The sequence below is a fragment of the Empidonax traillii genome, unplaced genomic scaffold (genome assembly GCF_003031625.1).
Source record: "Empidonax traillii isolate 1590-97213 ecotype Southwest subspecies unplaced genomic scaffold, ASM303162v1 scaffold22:size5013007, whole genome shotgun sequence".
Classification (NCBI taxonomy): Eukaryota; Metazoa; Chordata; class Aves; order Passeriformes; family Tyrannidae; genus Empidonax; species Empidonax traillii.
In genome coordinates, this window is record NW_020955215.1 from 3,638,369 (window position 1) to 3,655,878 (window position 17,510).

Genomic DNA, 17,510 nt, shown 5'->3' on the forward strand with positions numbered 1-17,510 from the left:
TGCATCCGGTTCTGGGTGACACGGGGAGCCGTGGGGCTCTAAAAAGGCTTTTACCCTTAACTCGCTGTTCGCAGCACTTAACAGCTGCTGCCTCGACCTCCCTGGGGGAGGCCACTGCACGGAAAATGGCTCCTTCTGCCTCTTCTGCCTTCCCAAGTGCCCGTGATCTCACGTCAGCGATCTTCCTCTGTAATTCTCCCCTGCCACCACCGTTCCAGCACGCCCCGTCCCTGCCGGGAGCTGCGGGTGTGTCCTGCTCTGGGTCCCGCCCGCCCTGCCCGCTCCGCGCCCCGCAGCGAGGGATGCTCGGGGCGCTGCGGCCTCTCCCTGCGCCGCTCGGCTCCTCCCTCCGAGCACTCGGGGCGGGGCTGCGCTTGCTGCAGGAACCTGCCCTGGAAGAGCCTCCTCCTCCTCCTCCTCCTCCTGCCGCCGCTGCCGATCCCGAGCCGCGCCCGGCGCCGCCGCCATGGTCTCCTGGATCATCTCCCGCCTCGTGGTGTGAGTGCGGCCGGGAAGGGCCCGGCCCGGAGCGGGGCCGCCGGTGCCCCCCGCGGGGCCGGGGATGGGTGGGGGGCAGCTGCGGCCGGGAGGGGGCTGAGGCCGGCTCCAGCCACGGCCCCGCTCCGGGAGCGGCTCATCCCGCCGGGAGCGGCTCATCCCGCGGGCAGCGCCGGCCCGGGGGGGGCGGGCGGGGCGGGGCGCTGAGCGGTGTGTTCTGCCCGCAGGCTCATCTTCGGCACCCTCTACCCCGCGTACTCGTCCTACAAGGCCGTGAAGACGAAAAATGTGAAGGAATATGTGAGTACGGGCTGGCCGTGCCGGCGCAGCGCCCGCCCCGTCCCCCGCGGCCGCCCCGCAAAGCCCCCCCCGGGCTGACCCTGCTGGGCTCGGCTCAGCCCCGGCCGCGCTGGGCTCGGCTCGGCTCGGCTCAGCCCCGGCCCCGGCCGGCTCTGCAGATGCTGCCGAGGAAAGGTCGCTCACTAAAATGGGAGGCTCCAAACCATATACCTGGGATGCTTTTTCTCAGGAGATGCTGAGTGAGGAAGGGAAAGCGGGGCAAACACTGCAGTCTGGAAGCATATGAAAGTCCAGGACGAGTTTTTTCCTGTAACTTTATCCTTACTCTGTCTCCTTTTCAGCTTTTTTTTTTTTTTTTTTCAACACTTAAGTGCTACTTTAGTTTTCTTCCAAAGGGCTGAGTAATCTTGCTTGGTTTGTGTCTTCCTATGAACTCTGGTTGTGATCGGTGTTTTCTGTTGGTCAAGATTTCATCCTCTTTCCCTTCTGGAGTTGCTTCCCTCTCTCTGTCTAGCATCATTACAATTACCAGATTTTAAACACTAAGAGTTTTTTTGTGATGTGGTATGTCATCCTCTTACAGAAGGGGGGTTTTAAGTTGGTCACCAGAGACGAGCTATTTGTCTCATGGGTGGGATGAGTTTCCGTTCATCTAGTCCAAGGAATAATGTGAAGAAGAAGTAACATGAGTGAATAGGATATAATTTGTCAGTATTGCTTTGTGGTACAGTCTGAGACTTCATCCAGCAGTCTCTGTTTGCTCCTTACAGAATGAGATGTCAGCAATAAATATTGCAGGATGTAGCCCTGTTTTGGCTCATGCTGCTCCAGCCCTCTGGAACTGACTAGACCTTTCCTGGGCATTGGCTTAAAATTCAGCCCAGAGGTTTTTAAGTAGATACCGACTGAGCTGAGAATCTCACTCACAGTGGGCAGCTTTACAAACTACAGCTGGCTGAGGTGTTTGGCCTTGGTTTTTTGTTTTAATACTGATCTCAGCAGAAGAGTTGAAATGTGAATGTTCGGGAGGCACTGATAACTGATAAATTGTGTTTAGAGTATTAGAGACACAGTATCAGAGATACAGTCAGTAATATGATGAGCTTACTAAACTTCAAAGTTTAGTAGTAGTAGCATTAGAAATGGGAAACAGAGAAACTCAGTGAATAATGGTGTGATCCTGTGACTTCATAGTTACCTTTGAGGTTACATATTAAGTAGTATCATATTACTATTGTCTTCTCTGGCACTCCTCGCCTCCTTCCTTCCAGTTGCCAGTGACCTTCATTTGTTGCATGAAATGTGTATTTTTTACCTGGAGTTTTATTCTGACTCATGAATGTCTGTAACGGAATGATTGTATTCCATTTACAGAATCTGAACACACACTCAGATTTGAGAGTTTTAAATCATCTTATTGAGAACTTGATGGGAAAAAACCCTAAAACCCTAATTTTTTTTTAAGCAACTGGCATTCTTTACAGCAAAACCCTGATTATTTTCTGTGGGTAGGTGCTGTTGAGGTACATAAATGCTCTGATTCTTTGCAGAATGTGAATGTTGTATTGATCCCATTTTCTTTTGGTGTTACCTGAGCAGCCGCAAGACTGCCTTAATCTGATAGTGAAAAGTCACGGCATCACAGAATGGTTTGGGTTGGAAGGGACCTTAAAGCTCATCTATTCCAACCCCCTGCCATGGCAGGGACACCTTCCATCAGACCAGTTGTTCCAAAGCCTGTCCAACCTGGCCTTGAGCACTTAGAGGGATGAAGCATCCACAAACAGAAATGAGAGGAAGTACTCGAGCATCATGAGGTTGTCTTAACAATAATATCAACTGATCACTTGGTTGTAAGCCCCTCTAGGGCAGATGTGGAAGAGCATGGCATTCATTTTTGGATTTTGTTTGGTGATTCATTGGTATAGCTTTCCTGAAGTAGATAGTTCCGGATTCCTGCAGCAGAAAATTTTCTTATTTTTCTAGTTTCAGTGGAGATACTGGAGTTGGTTCAAGAACATGTATTTAAACTGCTGAAACTTATTTTGTATATGAGTTATTTCTCCTTGAGAGGACTACATCAGAAGTAGGCATTTAGATGTTGTTGCCATCTGCTTAATTTACTTACCTTTGAAGGGCTTCTTCCTTCTCCACATAAGCAGAAAGATGGGGGAAAAACATTTATGTTAAACATGGGAAAAGGGGTCACTGTCTATTCAAGCTGTTCTTCATGGGAAAAGTCAGCCAAAAACTTGAATGCTGTGCAGCCCATTTTCAAAGCCAGCTGTTCCCATGTACAGCTGCTTGCTCTTAGTGCTTGAGAACCATCATTGGCCGGGGGTTTGGTGGTGGAGAAAGGTCTCCCAGGGGGATCTGTGCTGTAGTGGGGCACTGAAACTTGAGTTGGCACAGACCAGGCTACCACCAGCAGTCCTTCAGTGGCATCAGAGTACAGTGCAAACTTAGTGTTCTCCACCACCGTGATACAAATTTATGCTAAGCCCTTAAGCAGCTGTGGCAAACTGTTTCTTGTAGCTCAGATTTCTGTCATGTCGTCTTCAGCTTTGGTCAGATCTACACTGGGATTGTGCTTTTGCATTTGCTGAATTTATTTAGGTTCTTGGTGCAAGCTGGGGAGACAGTGTATGTGCAGTTAGCTGAAGTTAGTGACCATCAGCTTGAGCAGCAGAGATCTGACTCTTTTTAGTGACTTAAAAAAAAATAGCCTGGTTTAAGCTTCAGTTTTGGAAGGTGTTTGTCATAAGAAAAAATAACTGATTCTTTCCCTCTGCTTTCTGCTCTTCTAGTTTCTGGTCATCTGCACTTCAGGGACTTCTAGAACTAGAAGTTATATCCTTCTAGTTTATTCAAGGGCTGTATTTCTTTTTGTCTTTGGCTGTAGAGCATAGGGTGAAGAGGAGGGAACAGAAGGCAAGAGACCTGTGTCCAGTATCAAAGATGCAAACATGCAGTTTATTTAAGCAGTACAAAGCAATGTTTTCTGTTCTCAGTTCATCATCTAATACTCCAGAGTATTCTGTTAGCAGAGTGAAAAAGTCTAATGAGCACTGAGCTTTTGGTTTCATCTGGCTGCCTACAGTGACCCCTCCTGAGTGACATCAGCTAATTTATGTAACTGCAGTAGTTTTCACTAAGAAAAAGCAGATGCTGGAAGTTCATTGCTTTGTATTTAAACACATTTAGAGACAAAATATCAACTGGAGATCAGTCAAGATCCTTTTCTGAATTCTTTAATCAATTGATACCTTAATCTCTTGGGTAGAAAAGTATCTCCTGCTCAGTTTATCATCTTATTGTTCGCAACCTTTTCCAGATCTTTCATGAAGATGAGCACCACAGATCTCAACACTGATTCCTGTGGGATTCCACTGGTAACTCTCCTCATTGTGAAAAGTGGCCATTTATTTTTATCCTTTGTTTCCTCTCTTTTAACCAACTGTTAATCCTCAAGAGTCCCTTCCTTTTTATCCTTGACAGTTTTGTTTCTTTAAGTGTTTATTTAGACCTGTTAGAAACTAATTGGAAACTCCATACACCCTGCCTGTAAGGGAGGCACTACAGCAAGAGTTTATAGAAACCTAAGAATTCTGCTACACAGTTGTGAATTTATTTAAAAAAACCCCAAACATATTCCTTATTTTTTTATGTGTATATATATTATATCTGCTAATTGCTTTTATTATTATTAATATTGCCTTCATTTTGCCTAATGCTGAAGTAAAATTTACTGGTATGTAGCTTCACTGAAATCTCTCACCCTTTGGGATCCCTTTTTGCAAACTTTGGTTTATCATTAATCACACACTTTTTCATACAAGAGCTGATTTATGTTGCTGTGCTGAAGAATTAACCATTCATTTCATAGAGTTGCTTTAGATCAACTGAATGACACCTGGTCCTTCTGATGATATAAGGGAAAAAAAAAAGGCAGGAGAGAACCATACAATACAAGTTTTGTTACCTTCTGTTGTGAAAAAAAGATCACAATAAAGTTGAAATAATTTGGATTACTAACCACTATCTTCTGAGTTGTCCGCTATGTTAGAGGGGCTGGAGGCAGATTGATTTTATTTTTTTGTGAAAGTTTTGGGGGGGGGTCTTTCAAGATCAAATCACCGAATTTTCCAACACATGCAAGTTTGGGGAAATACCTGCTTTTATATCGTTTGCTGTAACAAAGATTCTCAACGTGTCATTATTACATGAACGTGACTGTTCATGTAATTTTAATATATGGATTAATGTGTGGTTTTAATATGAGGAATTTCCCTGATTCAGTTTAGTTTTTCTTTCCCATTCTTGATGACATTAAGAGTGTTAAATTGCTTTTAGTAAAGGTGCCCTTTGCATTTATCCCCTACTTACATTCATTTCTAATTCTCAACAGCATAGAAAACTGGCAATTTCTCTTACAAGAGGGCAGTTTTTATAATTCAGCTGATTCTTCCTTAGGAATAATTGGCCTGTAACAGAGAAACCTGTTACTAGAACAGGTGTTTGTTAGCAGGAAATTATTTTATGCTTTGAAACAAATACTGCTCCAGATAAAAGTGTGAGGAAAGAGGGAGACAGACAATAGGAATGTGCAGATGTGCCATAATAGCACAAAGTACTTTTTATTATGTATAGATACTCAAAACTTTAAACAAGAAGAGGAGGTTGATGGGGCATGTTCTTTGCCCTTTTGCCTGTCTCAGTGAGTCTTTATTTACAAAGAAAGGATTGCTTGTATAGTTTCTGGGAGTAATGATTAAGGCAAAGAATTGCTCTGATGGATTAGAGCAAAATAATATATTTGTTTGGTTTGTAGTTTTTCTTCTTTTTCCCAAGGAAAAACTTTACATCAGGAAAATATGGGGCTACAGCTGAAACTTAAACTTTTGCATATATGTATGTGTATATATATATATTTATTACAATATTCATGATATATAAAAGAGTGTAACTTCTTAAAGTGAACTGATTAGTCTTTCTGGCTCATTTGGGACCTTGACACTGTTGCATCACACTGATGAACAACATTATATCTGTATGCATTTATCTTTTTAAAGCACATTAATCCTACATGTTTTCCCAGACTATAAAGTACCATTTAGGATATGACCCTCTCCATTATTGATTGTATATCCTCCTTCTTATTGAATTCATCTTAATGTGTGGAGTTGATGAGTCATTTATGCTGAGAAGGCATGTCACTTTTTTTCTGGGTCTGATGGATGTCTATTGAGTGACTGCTCTTTTGCAGGTGAAGTGGATGATGTACTGGATTGTGTTTGCCTTTTTCACCACTGCAGAAACACTCACAGACATTGTTCTTTCTTGGTGAGTTCCTTGTTGGGATCTTTTTCTGTTGTTGTGGTGGTGGTTTTGTTTTGTTTTGTTGGCTTTTTCTAAGGAGAGAGAAGTGCTAGGATGCTATGCATAAGCTGTCTCTCCTTTAGGAGTTTTCAATCCCTATGAAGAGTCAGCAGGTGTGTAGATATTGTGGATAGTAGCTGCTGCCTTAGCTGTTTCATCTCCTATCCTTGCACAGTTGGGTAAATGCACAATATCTGTAAGAGGATCTTTACGCATTCATGACATGAAATATTTTTGAGAAGCTGTTAATGTGAACTGGTGAAGTTTGAAAAATGGTGGTCTGAAAGACACTTTAAAAGAAATCCAACAAGATGTTTGTTAGAAGGAAGGGACCTATTTTGCTCTGACAGCCTGTTGTGTGGAGGAGCAGATCACATGCATGAGTGGATTGCGTGAAGGAGGTTCCTGCTTCTTCCAGTGCCTCTGTGTCATGCTTGGCAGTATGGAGGCCTCCAAAAATGACAAGTAATTGTTACAGGGCTTCAGCTGAACCTTTGGAACAGGATGCCTTCAGTTTCTTCATTGCTTGGGCTTTGCATACATCTCTGAAACAATATTAGTCAAGAGTTTCATCTTTTAAAGAATTGTGAAATGCCTACACTTGCCTTTCAGAAGTGCTCAGCGGTTTTGCTTCTTCCTGCATAAACTTTGAAAAGCAGACACAGATCTAAAAAGTACAAGAGCTTTATCTTGTTCACATACTTAAAATGAACCTCTGAAAGCAGAAGTTTCTTGAACTGGTAGAGTCAGTAGAGGGTTTGCATTCACTTGTTTCAATCTCTGCTATTGTATCTTCCCAGAGTGTTTTTTGGGTAAGGGTTAGAGATAGAAGACTTACAACCTGCCTGCCCTTTTTCATTTACACTGTCCCTTGTGTCTTATCTGAGGAGTACCTACAGGAATTTTCAGAAACAGCCATCAGCCTTAGCAGGAACGTGACATTATTAAGATATGTAGTTGAAAATTTTTGGAAAATGAGAAGGGAAACTAATGTGATATTAACATCCACTGGATGTTCTCTGAACAAACTTCAGAATGATGAGAGTAGCTATCAGATTGTAATTTGGTGTGTTTGCAGGGCTGAGAGATGCCCTGTTTATGGAGTTTTCATGGCTATGGATGAAAGACTAAATGAGACTCGAAGAAGGTATGTCCTAGGATTCTAAAGAGGGCTCTGCTTTTCTGACCTGATTAATCAGTTCTCTTGTTTCTGAGCCTTTATCTTGCCTGCACTCTTTCTGCCTGCGCTGCTCTCTACCAGTTATCTCCATCTGTCTCTGTGCTGATCTTGATTCCAGTTCTCCATCTTTCTCTCTCTCCTTCTTTTTTTTTTTTTTTTTTCTTTCCTCTCTCTCTCAGGTTTCCCTTTTATTTCGAGCTGAAAATCGCATTTGTGATTTGGCTGCTCTCCCCTTACACCAAGGGCTCCAGTGTCCTCTACAGGAAGTTTGTGCACCCAACGCTCTCCAATAAGGAGAAGGTACTTGCTTGTTGTTAGAAGATGCTGACCTGTCTGGGAGCTGAGTGGCTTCTGATTCAGTTATGCCACAATAAGAACTGAAATGTGTGAATCATGCTTGTGCTGACACTAGTGGATGTAGAATGATTCTGTCTCTGGCAACAGTGTCACACTGTAGCTTACTGGAGATTGTAACGTAGCCAGTAGTTTGCCTAAAGCTTAGCAAGCATGTTTGGCTAACCCAGTGTCATGAGCTCTCACAGTCACTGTCAGTAGTTAAGCTTTTTTGAATCGTGATAGGAGCAGCATGTTCTGTAGCCCATCTGTTTTTTCATTGTCAGTGTAAGCGACTGCTTAGTTTTGGTTGTGACAATTTGGAAATAACACATGTAATTAAAAGTTGCATTTACAAGCTTTCTGTAAGTAGCAGAGAAACTCCTGTTATGTGATCAATGACAGCTGATGGTGGTAGCCTGGGAAAAAAGTGTCCAGCTGAGCTTTGCATTTTTTAAGGGTGTTGATGGGGAGACTTTGATCATGTTTATAATGAGGAACTAAATGCCATGTTCCACATTGCCTTCCTAGGAAATCGATGAATACATTACTCAGGCTTGTGACAAGAGCTATGAAACCATGATGCGAGTTGGCAAGAGAGGGTTAAACCTTGCTGCCAATGCAGCAGTTACAGCAGCTGCAAAGGTAATCCAGCACCTTCTGTGGCATTCTGGAATTCCTGAATGATTTAGTTTTGTCTGCTGTGTTAGGGATACTCCTACTTGTTTGGCACCAGTCTACTTTTCCTTTCCTCCAGTTTGCCTTGCAGTTAATCCCACCCTTTGACTTATGAAAAGAGGAGGGGGAGTGGAATGGGTTTTGCTTTAACCTCTTTGTTGTTGGGGTTGGGAGGATGCTTTTCTTTTTCCTTCTCTGTTTTCTTCAGAGTACCCTAGTGGGGAATAGGGCGCCTTTCCTCCTCTTCTGAATGAATGATCCCATGTGAGATGACCCTGGGGAAGAGCCCTTCACCCTGATTTTTATGTCCCCTTAGGGCCAGGGAGTTTTGTCTGAGAAGCTTCGAAGTTTCAGCATGCAGGACCTCACTCTGATCCGGGACGAGGACACCGTGCACATGCGGAGCCGCGACCCACAGCTGCACTCCTCTGGTGGGAGTCTGCTGGAAACCATCGAGGACTCAGGTACAGAGCCCTGCTGGCCTCATATCATGAGCCAGGAGGGGTTCCCTGCACTTGCCATGCCTTGGGTCTCAGAAGGAATACAGGATAGCTGCTGTCTGAGAGAAGATGCATTTTCTTCCCTAGAGCCTTCTCTTTACTGTGCATCTCCGTACATTTGGATTATCCTTCAAGATTGTTGGCACTTCCATTTTGTCCTTCAGGGTGGACCATTTTAGGCTTTGCTAAAAGTTTCTCTCTTGTTCCTTAGCTTCCTGTTACTCCTCAGGAGAGGAGAGCAGTGTGACACACAGGTCTAATGGAACCCCATCAGATCCCAGAACAGACCCATCAGATGAAGATGCAGGAGACAAACTTCCTAAACGTACCCAGAGTCTCAAAGCTCCTAAAAAGGTGACGAAAACTGAGGTGAGCTGATGTATAGATTATTTCCAGCACAGACATTGATTTGTGAGCTTTGTTGGAGGACTCTAGCTTGATAGTCTCAGCACATTTAAAAGCTGTATATATGAATTTTGTTGGACTGTCTTTGCTAGTTGAATCAGAGGACTCGTTGTCTACTTGCCATACTGTCTTTAGCTTTTGCATTTTTATCATGCCTGGAGGCCTCCGTCATAAGCCAGGACCCAGCTTCTCTTTCATTGGGGTTTTGTGTTGAAGGGTGGAGCATGAAACATTTTTAACATGTTTTGTTGACTGTATCCTCCCTGCTATCTGTTACAGTCTGATGGTGTAATGGTACTGTGGCATTTATCCCTGGGGCAGCCACTTTCCCTTAACCTGAAATGCAGCAGTCGTGCCCTCTAAGGCCTCCTTTGATTTCACATATTAGATCTGGGGAAATCACATCACTCCCCACCTGCCCCACTCCTCCTGTCCCCCCACAGTTGTGTCCAAGAGTCATTTCAACTTAAGAATCTTTTTTTCCAAGCTGTTGGTGTGTTTTTTAGGGTATGCTTTTTGAGGTGCTGCTTTCCAGGCTTTGACTCAAACATTTCTTATGGTTTGATTTGCACTTGATAAAAATGCCTCTCCCTTTTTGTGGAGTTGCTTGATTCAACTTGGTCTTCTACTTTTATTATTTTTATCTAAGATAAAGAGTGCTATATAACTGCCTCACATTGTTGAGCTATTTGGGCTAAATATTAAATAATTTGGAGGAAGGTAATTGCTTAGAGCATCATTTTAGGTCATGCTATTAACCTGATTTTGCAGTGTACAGGACAGCTTTGCATGTGCTTAAGTACTCCTTGTAACAGAATCACAGCATAATTGAGGTTGGAGGGGATCTCTGAATTCATCTGGTCCAACCCCACTGCTCAGGCAAGGCCATCTAGAGCCAGTTCCCAGGATCAGGTCCATTTGGCTTTTGATTATCTCCCAGGATGGACATCTTTGTCTAAAGATGCATTTTAAATTAGCCTGGATCTTTTTCAGGTTCCTATGGCTTATTTCTGAGGTGACCCCTCTGCTTTCTTCTCTAGCATATTAGTCAGGAGCAGGGAAACGAGAATCAGAATTCAATTCCAAGCTTCCTAGTGAGGAATTTTTAAAGTGATACTATGAGAAGACAAAACCATGTCTTTTATGCTGTTTATTGTGAATACAGAAATACTGATAAAGCCCTTTCCAGGCATGTGGGTTTTTATGCTCAGACTGTTGGATCTTTGGTTCAGATGCAGCATTTGTAGGAGGCCTTTGACTGAGACCTCTGATCTTGTCTGTCAGGGCTGAATGCATCACAGATGAAAAAAACGTGCTCTCCTAGCCAATATCCAGAATGACAGACGCAGGAGTAAAGCATGCAAGGTAGCTCAAGATGTTTCTGCAGCTTTCAGAGACCTGCATTGGTGGTGATGGAAGTCAAGAAGCAGAAAAGTTGTAGCAGTGAAGTGTTACGTGAATGTTGCCAGTTAGAAATATCGCTGTGTCCAACCTTCTGTTGGGACAACTTTAATTCCTGTACTTATCCTGTTTTAGAATGTTTTCACCTGGTTGCTATTTGATGGATGTGTTGAGTGATTTGTTTAATAACCAAGAAAAAAAAAAAAAAGAATGTTTAAGTAGCCTTCTGAGACAACAGAAGACATGAACAGGGTCGTCGTGTTGTAGCTGTTTTGTCCTGTTTTCATTCCTCATTCTTTCACCTTTCTGTCAGACATCTAGATGTTAAAGTAAACTGGTCTAAGATGCCTCTTCTTCTTTCTCCCCAGCTTCCAGTAAGGAGTGCAAAAGCCCGACCCAAGAAGAAAGCTGCTGGCTCTCTTGCCTCTGGCGAGTCATCCTAAGGCGACCTCCCCCTCCCCAGCACCTGTCTCTGTCCCGGGATTTTCGCTTTTGAGGGGAAACTCTCCAAAGGAAGGGAGCTGAGATTCTTGTACATAACAGATACTGCTTTGTAGAGCTCATTCCAAGGCAAGGGGGAGGCTGGGATTCAGAAAACGGAGTAGAGGATACACATCCTCAGGAATTTTCTCCTTTTCATCCCTCTGTTGGAGGGAATGCTGATATGTCTGTACATAGCCAGTTGCTTTGGAATTCCCACTGTATAACCCTAGTTGAGAATCTTTGCTGGAAGAACTGACTAGGGTTAGAGACATCCATTGCACAGAAACTGGAAAAATACTAGACACTGGAGTTCCACAGGGGTGGGTGGCTCCCAAAAATGTCTTATCTTGCTCTGGGTATCCTTCTGCAGCTGTGTGTTGTTAAGAAGTGCCCACCATGAGTCATATTCCTTAAGAATGGACCATACCTGACATGTCCATCCCCTCTGAGAAGCTGACTGAAATGATGTATTCTGGGTGCTTTTGAACACAAAGGACTAGCTCATGGGAGGAATATGCTAGATTCCCGTTACTCGTACTGGAAGATGAAGAGATTGGGTTTTATTTTATTTTTTTCTGGAAGGCGAAGGGAAATAATTGAAAAACTGAGTAATGAAGAAAATGTGCTGTTACCACGCACATTATATGATGGAGTCGGTGCAGGTATCTGTAAGAGTTAACTGTTGAGAAGGAAAGTTTGGCATCTGTAAGATTTTTGGCTCTTTTTGAAGCTGCTTAAATTTTATTTCGGGTTCTGGTGCCCACTTTGACTCCTGTGGGAGCATCAGAATGAGGCAAGTCCCATGCAGTTCCGTGGCAAGGGTACTTGCTTTGCCATTTAGAGGTTGAACTCCATGGCATCCTGATTTTGTTACTGCAGACAAGTTCTTTTATTCTAGCAGATGACTGGGGAAAGTCTGTCTCAAAATAGTCTGTGGGCATACTTGAGAATTTCAGAAGCCCTTACCTCTCTCAGCTGTAGGAGATTCAATCCTCAGGGCATGAGAACTGATAAACAGTTGATGGATGAATTTTGCTAACTCCAGGATTTCATTTATGGGGGATAAAAAGCAGGGAGTAGGGCACAATGCTGCGATTAATCAGTCCTCTTGCTTGATCCTACTGCAGCCCTTGCACACGTTTTCTGTCAGACCACGTGCCATGTTTATCAAATGTCCTGAGACCTGAGCAATATGTAACACTTGGGACAGAAAACTACACTGAATGTAGAATATGTATTGTGGGAGTGAAATTGCAGTGCTGCAGAGAAAATTCACATCATGCCAAGCCATACTAATCCCTCGAACATTGTTGAGGGGAGATCCCCTGCACACTTGCCAACTGAGTCAGTCGGAATTTATGAGATGAGTCGGGTTTCTGTTGCTGAGATCGGTAATTACAGATATGGTTGTCTGAATGAATGCTTGACGGTCTTAATTTTTACTGAAACTAGTTATCCAAGGAACCTGTCTCCTAATTCCCCACTGAAGACCATTCCCAGCTCTAGGTGCAGGTGTTTGTCTGCCCACATCTCTTGCTGTCCCTTTTCTGAAATTACAGTGAATTCACAGAGCCCAGTGTTTTGCTGTTGACAAGGTGTAGAAGCACTTCTGCAACTGAAGTTCCACAAGTATTTCTGTCCTAGAGAATAACCCTTCAAAAGTTTACAAAGTTGAAGATTAGGACTGAATTTTTTTTCTTGTTTCCCATTGTCTTGGTGGCAAATTGTTTGCTGTTGAATTGACCAGTAATTTTAGGAAACCAATGAAGTCATTATTACTTTTATTTATAGCTTTTAAAAGTTGAGATTTTGACAGACCATGTCAGAAACTTGCATCTTGTCAGAAATATTTGTCCCAAGTTATCCACAAGGCCTTATCCAGAAGCCAGTAGAAAATCTTTGATTTGGCTTTGAGTTTCACAAAAAAACCCCAACACTTATTTTATTTTTTTTTAGTTTATTAGCAAACTTTGTATTCTTGTCTCACTAGCATGTGCAAATGCATGTCCTGAAGCAGGAATACTTTCTGTTTCCAAAGGAAATTCCTCTCTCCAGCCAAGGGATAAAAATCTTCCATGATTATGTGGAAGATTCAGTTGTGAGGAAATGCTGTCCTACACTTTACTATACTGAGCAAGAGAGAACCATTATTCTCTATATACCAAGTATCTCTATGACCTTGTTTCTTGATTTATTTCTTTTTCTTTAGCAAAAATTTTCCATAGCAAAGTATTTATGTAAGCCCTTGTGAGGGACTTGATTTGGAAGCCGAGTCTCCCCTTATGTTGATCTTCATGCCCTTTCCTTGTGCCTGTGTTGTGACAGTCTATGATTACCAGGTTTCCATAGAGTGACTTTCCAGAATGTTCTCCAGAATCAGTTCATTGGTAGTGGCTCTTCTGCTTTGAAGCACAGGAAGAATTTTCTGAAGATTGTTTTGGCATTTGGATTTATTTTTGTCTTCCTGAGCTTGGTCCTGTGCTAAGTAGCTTTTACTTAGCGTTGGTGCTTGATGTCATTAGCTCGTGGGTAAGTATGGGTTAGTTTTACTCTGGCTTTTGTTTATACAGGGGATTTAAATGACTTTTGGTTGCAGGAGTGAGTCAGGAGTAGAGTCAGGGACTGTTATCTAGTGTGTGTGAAACGAAGCTGATGATGCCAAGCAGCAGAACTTACCCAGAGCAAGAACAATGTCTTAGCATGGATACTATTTTATTCTAGTACAAATCTGACTGCTAGACTGTGCTTTGCTTGATCAAAGCCTCTGCAGATCTACCACCACCCACGTGACCTCTTAGTGAGTTTCTAGATATTGTCCTGCATTGGATGGCACTGTCTTGCATAGAAATTCTCTTGTTAATGGGAACGCTGAATGTGCTGCTTTGATAAAATGCTTTTATCAGCTGCTGTTCAGTGTTTTCAGCAGGAAATGCTGGAATGTAGTTTCTCTTCAGTATCATCTGTGGGCTTCATTGTGCAATTAAGCAAATGGTTAAATCTTCACCTAGCAGTAGAACCTGTTGTGTTCACTAAGTGTTTATAACCTTTTCCCAATATGCCTGGGCACAGAGAGAAATGCAGTGAGAGAAAATGATACCTGAAGGGAGGGGGTGGGGAGGGGGTGGTGTGTGTGTGTCGAACTTTGTGTGCCTAAAAATTATCCTAAAATACCTGTACCATGAGATTCAAAGTTGAAGCCATGACTGCCTTTTGAAAAATGTTTTTACCTTCTTGCTTTATAGTACTACGAGTCAGTGTTCTGATGTTGGTAAAGAAAATAGTGAAATGTGGTTTCTCATGTGAGAAACTTAAATGATTTGTGGCATAAAAGGGAAAAATGTTTTCTTGCTTGGCAGTACCCTCCATGGTGGGTAAGAGATATGAAAATATAGGGGAGACTACTGTCAGGTTTTAAACCTTTGCACTTCAGCTAAACATCTTTATTACTTGCTATTCTTCCTTGAGTTTCTGATTCTCCACTTTCACGTCTCTGAGACTGATTTCTTTTAGACAAGATTAACTTCCTTGGTAGGTAGAGGGTGTAATAGAGAGAGGGATGCTGGTATTCTTAAAATTGCAAAGTTTGTTCTGGGGAAGCTTCACCTTCCCTCATCTTAGTGAATTGAGTTCCATTCGTTGTGTTTTTGCAATGCTGGGCTTTCCCTTATGCATCCCTCTTGGAAGTGTTGCTCCCTCACAATACACAGCCTTGAAAAGCAAGATTTCTAGAGAACCAATTGTTATTTATTCTGTGCCATCTTAATCAGCAGGAAACACAGTGCCTTAGGAGGAAAGTAGGATAGCTGTGGAGAATTCTGCTGGTTCTCTGATCTACACATAGCATTGTATTAAGGAGTCTCACAGGTTAACTGTGAAGTGTCATTGTGTGCTTGGGAGCAGCTGTTGGATTGAGCTGAGTTTTCCTGTCTGTCTTCCAAAGTTCCATATAATGCTGGAAAGTGTGGCTTATTCGCTAAGGGAGAAATGTAGAGGAAAAAAATTGTATTCTTATCCTTCATTCTAACTGGGACACTGCATTGTCACGTTACTGCTTCCTGGGGAGATGCCAAATCCCATCTCTGTGGAACTGCTCTGTACCACAGCTTTTCCTGCTTTACCCACTTGGAATTTGTAGTGTCCACCTGGCTGAGGCATCTCGTGGTGCTGCTTTCTGAGTTTTGTCCTGCAAAGTCAGATATGTGAAAAACCCGCAGAGTATTCTGAAGCTGCACGAGCTCATAGAATCAGAGAGCTATCCCTGTTGGAGGGCACCTCTGGAGGTCATCTGGTTCAACCTCCCTGCTCAATCAAAGCCACCTAGAGCCAGTTGCCCAGGAGTTCCTGTGTGCTGTCTGTGGTCTGGAGCCTACTGAATTTAGTGTTTAAGAGCTGACAAGTGCAGAAATGCATATGCTGGATGGGAATGTGCTTGAGTGTTACTGAAGAGAAAGGTTTCCTGATCACCTTTTGTCTGGAATTTGGTGTTACTGCAAGACACTGTAAGTGAAAGTCAGTGTTATGTTCTTTATAAGTGTTGTTAAAAAGCCTGGAGGCTCCAGGAGAGGCCTTCAGAGGTGTGAACAGTTGGTTTCATCAGTAAGTGGAGACAATGTCCTGAGAGGTAGAATTAGAGTGGGAAATGAGCTGTGTGCAGTACAGTTGTCCTGTAAATGCTGCTGACTTCCAGAGCCCCAAGCAACACTAAACTGCATTCTACAGATTAGAGGCTGATTTCTCTCTTAGAACACTTCTCTCTCTCTGTGTTGTACCTTTCTAAACTGGGCTTGAGCTACATGGATTGAGATTCTTGAGCCCTTCACCACTTCAGAACAATGAAGTTTGACTTTTACCTCAGCAGGCAGCTGATCTGCAGGGAGGACCAGATGAGTATCAAGTATCTCTCATCGCTTTGTGATAGATGTGTTGTGCTGGAGAAGCACCAGCAGGGAGCTCCAGAGGATACATTCATCTGGGAAATTATACCTTCCCCCTGCCAAAGGCTGCGTTTTTGGTGAACCAAATGCTGGACTTTGCTATGCTCATGCTCACAGCTGTATGTAGAATCCCGAAATTCAGTGTCCGAATTTCCAGTGCTCTATTTGTGATGAGAGCTGGAATGAAAATAATATGAAGCGAAAAGAAACAGTGAGGGGTTTTTTTCTGCAACTTTGCACGTAAATTGAGGTCACTGCTGTTTGGATACCTAAATTCTTTGCCTAAACCCCTTGCAAGAAAACTGTTACTTTCTTGCTCTGTTTCTGAGCTCCAACTGTTCTGTGAACCGGTTGTATTTCTTATCTTTACTCTTATTAGGCAAAGGGCTGTTTCCACTCTGCTGGCTGTGGAGACATGAAATATAGTGTATTAGAGCTGAAATTTAGCCTTTTTCCATTATTTAATCCTGTGACCTAGATTCATACATGTACAGGAAGGCCTAAGACTGGATTCCCAGGTGGAATCAGCATGATTGCCAGTAGCAGAGTTTGATGTATTTCCCTTTTCTTGCAGTGGATTCTGGCTGAAACGAGTCTGATGCAGACCCTTTGACAAGAGGATTCTGTCTGCATATTTAGACAAATAAGGTTAGAAATAACATTTGTGGGAATGCTGTAGAAATCAGTGAACACCAAAGGAGCAAAAGCTGAAGTCTTCTGTAATATATAACTTCCCTATCTTTGTAAGTCAGTACAGCAATGCATTTCCTCTGCTGCCATAAATTTTTTAGTGGCTTACATAGATGGGGAATTCATTCGTGTTCTTTGCAGCAGGTTTGGGAGGAAAATCAGTCTGGATGGCAAGCATATAAAATTATGCATATGAGGGAACTATGTTTTTATCACAAGTAATGCTTAGTAACTTACCAAGAAGAAAGGAAGTTGAAAATCTTTGGTGACTAAAATACGTAGAGAAATTATCCCAGTTGTCAAACCTGATATTGAATACAAACCTTCTGTGTTCACCCCTCACTTTTGACTCCCCTGTTAGATCATTTCTCAAATGTTGTGAATGTCACGTAGAGATAAATGAGTTTTTTATTTTGACATTGAATTCATGTCTAAATTCGGGCATGGTGAGCTTTGTACAGCCCAGTAAGAAAATGGGGGAGCCAAGGCAGATGTAGGCAGGTAAAGGTGACTCAAGGATGTTCCTGGAAGTGCAGAAATTAGAGAGTTGTTTTGATCCAGCGTTTTCATGTCAGAGCTCCTGTTAGCACAGTGCTGATCTAAAGGCACTTTGGCACGAGGAGGGTTGTGAATTTCCTTTTGTCCACTAGAGGGTATAAGCATAACATAAAATCACTGGAAATGGGAGAGCAAAGACTTGTCTGATACCAGTTAGTTCCGTTAAGACAG

The 17,510-nt window shown here is 42.8% G+C and overlaps 1 protein-coding gene across 2 annotated transcripts; it reads left to right on the forward strand.

Moving 5' to 3' along the window:
- The first annotated feature begins 431 nt into the window (after positions 1 to 431).
- REEP2 (receptor accessory protein 2) lies at positions 432 to 13,075 on the forward strand. Of its 2 annotated transcripts, XM_027902499.1 has the most exons (9): positions 432 to 498; positions 726 to 798; positions 6,065 to 6,141; positions 7,256 to 7,324; positions 7,537 to 7,657; positions 8,222 to 8,335; positions 8,685 to 8,832; positions 9,080 to 9,237; positions 11,043 to 13,075. In XM_027902499.1, exons 1-9 carry the CDS (start codon positions 467 to 469, stop codon positions 11,115 to 11,117), a joined length of 867 nt encoding a protein of 288 aa, XP_027758300.1. In that variant the 5' UTR covers positions 432 to 466; the 3' UTR covers positions 11,118 to 13,075. The 2 variants fall into 2 exon arrangements, with proteins under 2 accessions (XP_027758300.1, XP_027758308.1); XM_027902507.1 differs by lacking the exon at positions 7,256 to 7,324.
- Positions 13,076 to 17,510: the final 4,435 nt, after the last annotated feature.